This window comes from Cryptomeria japonica, chromosome 2 (genome assembly GCF_030272615.1).
Source record: "Cryptomeria japonica chromosome 2, Sugi_1.0, whole genome shotgun sequence".
NCBI classification, from domain to species: domain Eukaryota; kingdom Viridiplantae; phylum Streptophyta; class Pinopsida; order Cupressales; family Cupressaceae; genus Cryptomeria; species Cryptomeria japonica.
Genome location: NC_081406.1, coordinates 87,164,191 through 87,173,481, shown reverse-complemented (window position 1 = coordinate 87,173,481; position 9,291 = coordinate 87,164,191). Strand labels below are relative to the sequence as shown.

Below are 9,291 nucleotides of genomic sequence, written 5' to 3'. Positions count from 1 at the left end.
TGTGGCAATAAATGGAGTTAATTTTCTTTTCGCAACTAATGTTGTATTCCCTTAGAAACCGTATTTCTCGTCTCTATTTCCCACTCTTCCTTTTGTCTCACCCTAGGGCTCACATTGAGCTTCTTTTCGGTCCCCTCTCTTTGTCGCTAATTCTCTTCACTTTCACTATCTTTGGCTTTCCCCTACCTACCCATCTTTCGCACCAAATACTAATCTTTTGTTTTTTGCTACGTGTCCTTTCTTGATTGTGCTTCTATAGACCTACCTTACCTTCGTAGGCTTTATGTTTGGTGGTCCTATATGATTCCCTTTTGTTTTCAAGTATTTTATGTCCATCCAAAATAACTTTAAATATATCACAAATGAAAAATAACAAGAATATATAATATAAAAAATATAATCTTTATATATTTTAAATATTTCTTAATAATAAAAATATTTAAAATATATGATTAGAAATAATATAGACGTACTTTAATTTTCAAGCACTATAAATTTCTAGTTTTACATTTGCTTTCTTAAAACATTTTTGTCTTTTTGTTTAACATTTCTATTCATTGAAATAATACATATCAGCTTCATTTTCTAATATTTTCTTAGTTTTATAGTAATTTAAATTTTCTTAGTTTTATAGTATAAGAAAATTTTACTACCTCTATTGTATGATCTAATGTTTTTCTCTAAATATTCATATATGTATTTTCTTTGTTATTGTTTGTATCATTAATTTCATATTTTTATTACTTTTTTAACATAATTAATATCATAATTTTTTTGGTCTCTCATACTTATAATTTCTGATCCAACAATTTTATTTTTAATATTTTCTTAATTTAATAATTAAACATTTCCTCCTATTATTTTTAGCTATTAATTGATTCATCTTTTTTTTTAATTATTTGTAATTTAAATTTCCTTATTGTATTTATCACATTATTTGTAATTTAAATTTCCTTCTTGTATTTATCACATTTTGTATGCTTTGATTTCCCCTTCCACTTTTTAATATCATGTCTCCAATCTATCTTTCCTACATCCTAATATCTAACCATAACCCAAAAGATTGATGCTAAAAGCTTTTACGTAGCTATATACCTTTGGTTTATGTTGAGGTTTTTATTCAAAGATGAATCATTTGGTTGAAAGCTATTATTTAAAGAAAAAGGATTTGGGTCATGACATGCGCTAATTTTGTTGATGTCACTTGTTTAACTGACTGCCATTTGTTCTTTACCACTAACTTGAAAGTTATCATTTTCATCTGCTACAAACATCTTTGAATGTATATCTATGCAGCACCTAGGATGCACTTTTGATCATAATTATTAATAAATTAAAAATCAAAATATAACAATTTTTTTAATGTTCAATTTATTAATTAATACAATTAAAGGTGCATCCGAGGTGTTGCATAAACATTTTATATATTTCTAACTGTATTAGTGTTCCATCTGATTTCCATACTCGCAAAATTAAACGTTAACAGCCAGATTTGGTACATCATATTAGGAGGGGAGCTAGGGGGTGGATGTTTGAGTAGAGATTCAACCCAAAGAGCAGTGAAGATCACTCACGAGCTTGTGAAAAAGCCATAAAATCTCTTGTAGTTACACTGACCTAGAAAGTCATCATTCAATTATTTAATGGATGGTGCAACAACCATATTCCCTGTAACAATAATCCTGTAGATTTCAAAATCTCAGATGATGTTGGAATAATGAAGCCATCTCAATCTGCATGAAACACAATTCAAGTGAAGATTAAATACTGCTTGATATTACAAAAAGATATGCTAGAAGCTGCAAAGATGAGTCTGTAAGAACTTCTAAATGTATCTTATTATATTTTTGCAATTAACGAACCTAGAAGACTTCCATAAAGTGAATTCACAAAAAAGAGAACAGAACATGAAGAATGAAATCAATGTTTTGAGACAATAAACTTGATTGCAATCGAATGATTTGTTTGGTTCAGTACATAACTATGATTAAGTTTATTCTTTAGATTAAAAAAACAAATACTTAACAAAAATCTTGCTTTATAGCTGCTAAGAATGATGAAGTAACTAAAGGCATTTGTCATTCTCAACTCTCAAGGAAATCCAGTTTCTTATTTTGTAATCCCTTACAAAACATGAAATTTTTTCAATCTTCTTGATTGTGATAAATGGAGCTTTCTTGCATAAACAAAGGATGCAATCTTTCCTTTCAAGGTACCATACTGTAATAACCACCCTTTGGTTACCACTAAATTTTAATTTTTTTACTATCAATTTCATTAAATTTAAACACAATCTTAATCAACTAAGCAACTTATTGCCTATGTGAAAGAGCACTTGTGTGCTTCTTGTCTCGAGGTTGTATCAATATTCCTTTGATGGAATATCGCATCACTTGGCAGATATTGCAAAACAACTTTTTTGGACAGTTTGCATTAGTCTGACCTTCATTTGGTACACCATAATTCTTTATTCTCTTTAGTAATTTCTATTGGCTTTGAGTTCCTTCATCATCCTCATCACATCCCTCTGCAAGGCTCAGGCCATCTTTGTTTTGTTGTCACTGCTGTCTTCTATGGTGTCATCATCTTCCATCTTCCCCTTCTCTCGAGAGGATGTCTTGCCTTCACACTCTATGTCCATCACTTGATTATACACATCGGCATAGGAGGATGGAGGCACAACTTTCATTTTCTTCTGCAGTGTGGGAATCTATTCTTCAATCAACCATCTTTTCTTCAATCCATCTCCCAACTGATTCCAATTTCAGCAACAGTTCTTTCAGCCTACAACTATAGGCTCTTACATTATCATGTTTTTCTTGTTTAGGGTTGCAAATTTCTACTAAAATCTCATTGTCATCTCGCAGCAGTTTAAATTCTGCCTCAAATGCTTTCTTCAATGCATCACATGAGGCTGTGCATTGTGCATCAACTTCTGTAAACCGATCTATCACTATGCCTCGTAGTGTTGTTTGGAACACACTTACCCAATAAACTTTATCCTCTTGACCACTTGCTATCCAACGAATGAGTCCTTTACTTGTCCTTCTTCAGTGTTCTTGCACTTTGGTTGTCTTTAGGATAGAATCTATACTCCCTTCATAAGGTCTTTGACTCACTTCCTTCAATTCTTGGTTCTTTTGAAATGAGTATCTCTTTGATGCAACATATATTATCTTCAGATATTTTAGTTAGTTCATTTCTAGGAAATCCTTCTTCCTCTCCTTTGTCTGATGTTGTTGTACGGACGGATTTCCCACTTGGTTAGCAAGGTCTTCATGGAGAGCACACTATTATACTGAGAGGGAGGGGTGAATCAGTATAACAACTATCTTTACCAAATTAAACTTTCACAATAGTAATACTTAGTAAATGCACATAAGAACACAATAACACAATGTTTTACGTGGAAACCCTAAAGGGAGAAAACCACGACAAATTAATGTTTTAATATAATTGTTCTTTTACAATGTTTGTAGGCACCAACCTACTAGATGCACCAACCCCTAAGTTTGTTTGTGAGCACCAACTCCCACTTCTGAATTTGTGAGCACCAACCCACTGGAGATACCCATCCCCACAATTTGTAGGCACCAACCTACTAGAGGCACCAACCCCTAAGTTTGTTTGTGAGCACCAACTCCCACTTCTGAATTTGTGAGCACCAACCCACTGGAGATACCCATCCCCACAATTTGTAGGCACCAACCCCCACTGCTACGCACCAACTTCCAAATTACAGTTCCACCTTTAATATATTGCTTCTTCAACGAATGATGGATAACTTAAATTGCTATCTCAAAAGATCTCTTTGAATATGATTTATTCTACCTTCAACTCTTCTCACAAGTATGATTACAATTATGCATAATCTTCTTTCACAAGACGATCATAAATATCTCACTATCTTTCTTCAAAACTTGCTCTTACACATCACATATGTTCTTCATATATATCTGCCTTTATACATGGGCTGCATATATTCTTCAATATGAATCTGAATCACACTTCATATTTCTGCCCTTTCTTTCAAAAATAAATCATTACTTGCTTTCCTGTACAGATCTGAATGTGCAGATCTGATATATCTTTTATTTCACACACTCACACCATACTACACACCACTTCTCCATTTCTAATCTTCATATGTAGGCCTTTACTTCCAAGAGTTTTACTCTTTGGATTGAAGAGACATGTCTTCCCATAAACATTCCCTTTCAAGTAAAATTAATATCTTTGTTTTCAATCACACCCTTTCCTTTTTGAATTGCTGACTTCATGATAATTACTTTTGTTGTTTATTACTAACAAATTAACCTTAGTAAATCGCTGTCTTAAAAGACTTTTAATTATCTTCAAAAACATCATGATCTAAAGACAACTTGTGCCTTTGTGAATGTTTAATCATCAATACTCGTTAAAAGCTTATTGTCGTATAATATATTTTCAATATCGAATCAATGCTCTGAAACATGTTTTTAATTACTGCATATTAATTAGTTTGGCTGTAACCATTAACCATTCCGATTGCTCTTTAAACTCTTCACAACCTCATTGATCTCAATCATGAGATCGCTGCATATAATAATGAGTTTCTGTGATATTAATCACTCATAGTAATTATGTCCCCCACAAAGTTGCATCAAAGGAAATAATCGATCTCCCTTAATTGGCTGGAGAGAATATGGTAGAAGCCTTCCCTTAAATCTTGCAGTAGATACACAATGTTTGCAGAGCTGTCCAAGCAAAGAAGAAACATAGAACTCATTTTTCAAAAGGACAGGCTTGCAGAGCATCGAGGGTCCTTCAGCTAGTCCAGTTTCTCTTGTTTGAAGATTATTTTAGTAGGAATGGGGGTGTTCTTCCTAAAAACAAAATCTGAAGTGTTTAAGGAATTCCAAAAGTTCAAAGCATTAGTAGAAAGAGTTTGGTTGTTCAATGATCACTCTTAGGTCTGATAATGGAGATGAATTTTGTTCAAAAAATTCAACAACTTTTGTGCTAAACATGGTACCAAGTGTCAATTCACAACACCCTATACTCCACAGCAAAATGGAGTAGTTGAGAGGAGGAGCCATACTATTACAGAGATGGCCTGATATATGTTGGAGAACAAAAGTGTTCCCAAGAAGTTTTGGGCTGAGGCAGTATACGCTACATTTTATCTTCTCAATAGATCTCCAACACATGCAATGAAGTTGAAGGAGCCAGAGGAAGCTGGTTCTGGGAGGAAACTAAAGGTGAGTCATCTAAAGGTTTTTTATTCTATTGTATATGTCTATATTCCAAATACAAAAAGAAGCAAACTGGACTCAAAAAGTTAGAAGTTGATGCTTACAAGATATAGTGACACTCATAAAGTCTACAGGCTGGTTGATATTGAGACTAACCACTTGACATTCAGCAAGGATGTTGTGATCGATGAAAAAATTGAGACATTTCAGCTCTCTTTTGAGATCAAGTTTGGGATTTAGGTGTTCGACTTCCACTAGCTCCACCGACAAGTGGGGGATGATTCCGATCATGAATCTCATTCTAAGCATGTGGAATGCCCCAGGCAAGTACCGCTACCAAAGGATTTTCTTCAATATAACCTAGATCAACATCCAGATGATGTAGCACCAAGCAACCCAAGTCATGATGGCAATGTTAATTTGAAAAGAGAGGTTTCTTAAAAGAGACCAAAGTGGTGGGAAAACTTGTTAGTGATGTTCAGGATGATGAAATGATGAAAGGGAGATAATCTAGAGAAAAAACGTACTTAACTTTGCGCTTATGGTTAACATTCAAGAAGTTTATGAACCTCAAGCATTGGAGGAAGAAAACGGAAAATGAGAAAAGGCCATGGAAACCAAACATCAAAGCCTAATGAAAAATAAGATAGGTTCTTTTAGATCTTGCACCTAGGAATAAACCCATTAGCTACAAATGGGTTTATAAAGTCAAGTACAACGCTGATGGTACACTTAACAAGTACAAAGTTGATGGTACACTAGACAAGTACAAAGCATGGTTGGTGGCTAATGGGTTCTCGTATAGAGAAGGTATTGACTATGAGGAGACCATTGCCCCTAGAAAAAACATGAGGAGCATCCACCTAGTTCTAGCCATGGTGGTAAAATTTGGTTGGACAATCCATGAAATGGACGTTAAGATGCCTTCCTCAATGGTGACTTCGAGGAAGAGGTGTACATGACTCAGCCTCAAGGTTTTCAATTTTCAAACAAGGAGCATCAAGTATGCATACTAACAAAAGCTCTTTATGGCCTATAGCACGCACCCAAGGCATGTTACATAAAGATTAACGAGTATTTGTATGTTGAAAGCATCAATAATGATATCATTCTATTAATCATTTACGTAGAATAGTAGATGATATGATTATTATAGGTAGTGAGGCTCATTTTATGTCATGTCCCCTAATAAAAAATAAATGATAGACGTATGTATAAAAATATTAATTCTTTTATATAAATCTCCCATTCATTTATATAAAAATTAATATTTACATATATTATGATGAAAAGGCATTATTTGTATTTTTGTTAATCACCGTAAATAATCCTAACCATTACGGGATTTTTGAACCAACTGGTGAAAATAAAAGGATGGGCATCCGAGTTGAGAGGGGAGGAGATTTCTTTGATAAGCATCATACTTGAAGATGAAAATTGATCATCTAAGTGATATCAACACTAGAAAATTGAATTCCTTTCGTCAGCCCCGTACTGGCCTATTGGAACCAAAAATATTGAACCAGGCATTGATCCGAGAAGTTAAACTTTAGCATGGATCTTTGAAGATTGCAGAGACGTGTGTGTGTTCCTCACACCAGTCAAAGGGATGAAAAGACAATAATGGTGAATGCGGGTAAAGTCTCTCATGCAGTCTACATTCCATTCAGCGTGAGCGTCTGAAGACTCTGAAAGTCACGTGCATCACTACCACGCAACGGATATGGTCGTTTTTCATTGGCAGACCATTAGGAGGAAGTTGTGTAATCCGTAGAGGGGAGACGGGAGTCGGCTGGCAAACACCGAAGAATGGTTACAACAGCATAAGCCCCCGACAATGCAAGTTTATGCCGAGACTAGGTGATGATAGTCCAATTGCAAGGGAGGCGTCATTGGCAACATATGCGGAGGCCCGATATCGGGTATAGCCCATTCTGCGTAAGATTAGCAATCAGCGGAATCAAGTCCGGAGCAGAAGACTGTTATGCAGCTAATCAATGAGTCTGCGGTGACATTTCAGGAAGATCACCATGGCAAAACTGGTATCAACAATACTGCAGATTAACAGGTGCACCCAGCATTGCTTAAATCAACAGTTATTTAATGTATTATTTGTTCTATCTACGCAATGTTGAATATTGAATGTATAAAATGGTAGTCCAATCCATGTGATGTGGAGCAAGAAGGTTAAATTGCCTACACTGGTTATACTAATGAAATCCATAGGCGTTTCAAAGATCACTGATTAAATTAAATAGTATCTCTCTGCACAATCTGGTCATAAACATTACAGTATTAAATAGTATCACTCTGCACAATCTGGTCATAAACATTACAGTATCGTCAGTCCCCAGTAAGGATTTTTACATTTTATTCAACAAATCAAATGTAATTTGACTACAGCTTTTGACATAACAAATTTGGGCCTCCTACATTATTGCCTAGGTGTAGAGGTTTGGCAATCATGTGGTGGTATATTTATTTCTCAATCTAAAAACAGGGATTCTATAAAAGTGTCAACAATGATATTAATCTACTGGTCACTTACATAGATGATATCATCATTACAGGCAATGAGGTTCATTTTATTGAACAAATCAAATGTAATTTGACCACAGCTTTTGACATGACAAATTTAGGCAGCCTCCTACATTATTGTCCAAGTGTAGAGGTTTGCCAAACAGGATCTTTTGCTCAACAAGTTCAAGATGAGGTCTATACCTATAGTGAAAGGGCAGAAGCTTTCAACCAAAACAAACTCAAAAGTAATCAACAAGTCATTCAAGCAACTAGTGGATAGACTTATCTATCTTACACCCACTAGACCTGATGTGAGCTATGTCGTGAGTTACATTTCCAGATTCATAATAACACCTAAAGCAAAAGATTGGATTGCAATGAAGAAGGTGCTAAGATACGTGTAAGGGACACTTAACTTTCGCATTTTGTACAGTAGAAGAAAAGATCCTAGGTTGGATAGGTTCACAAATTCATATTGGGCAAGTTTTGTTGATGACAAGAAAATCCACTTTTGGATTTGTTTACAGCATGGTTGCGGGTGCAGTCACATTGACCGATAAAAAGCAATAGGCAATAGCTCTTTCCTTGACCAAAGCAAAGTATCGCAAAACATCCAAAGTAGCATGTGAGACAATATGACTTTGGAGAATGCTTTCAGACATACACAAGTCTCAATCAGGGCCTTCACACTTGTTTTGTGACAATCAATGGGTGCTTCATTGTCCTTTCATACAACAACTTGTAGAAGATGGATCGATGATGTTGTAAAATTGTCCAACTGAGGATCAAACTATAGACATTTTTACCAAGTCCTTGAGTCCTAACAAATTTGAAAAATTTAGGTATAAACTTTGTGTAGTTAGCAGATTGTCCATTAAAGGAGGGTATTAATGTAATATTGTAATATCAAACTAATGAATAATTAAATATTTTGTTGTTCCAACTTATATTTAATTATTTTAAAAGGGGCTATATATGGAGACATAAAAGAGACTTATTTTTGGGCCCAAATGTAAAATTGAATTAAACGGGGAATTTCAAGACACTTGGGCAAAAATGAGGAAAAAATGCTTTTTCAGAAAAACTAACTAAACAAAAAGTGCTTTTTTTTAAAAAGCAACAAAAAAGTTATTTAAGTAGGACTTGGGTAAAAGGTTAATCATCCATTGATCATTATCGAATTCTCTTTTCTAAAAGATTTAACTCTATTCGTTTTCTTTAGTAGATGGACAAAAACCCTTTTGGCAATCAATTTTGTGCATGGAAACCCACCTAGCTGATTGAGTGGATTCATACAAGATTCACCAATGTATCAAATATTTGAGATTTTGTGTTGCATGGTTGATAAATATTTCCGAATTTGAGTTTAATGTTTTAGCTTGAAGCAGTGAATAAGACATGAAGGAAAGAGCATTTTCTTGAAAATATTGTTATCTACCCTAGGTTCTATTCTTGTTGGCCACCACCTTGTGTGGCAAGAGAAGAGGAAAATAAAGGAGATGTGGGAAGTTAGGAGGGGTCACAAAGAGTTCTTGAG

General features: G+C 34.6%; 1 protein-coding gene across 2 annotated transcripts in view; it reads right to left on the bottom strand.

Annotated features, from left to right (window-relative positions):
- Nucleotides 1–1,273: 1,273 nt before the first annotated feature.
- Nucleotides 1,274–9,291, bottom strand: part of LOC131078815 (6,7-dimethyl-8-ribityllumazine synthase, chloroplastic) — a 46,118-nt gene continuing 38,100 nt past the window's right edge. For both annotated transcript variants that reach the window (XM_058016591.2, XM_058016589.2), the window contains exon 8: nucleotides 1,274–1,733. In XM_058016591.2, coding sequence (XP_057872574.2) covers nucleotides 1,692–1,733 — 42 coding nt within the window. In that variant the 3' untranslated portion in view covers nucleotides 1,274–1,691. The remainder of the gene's footprint in view (nucleotides 1,734–9,291) is intronic.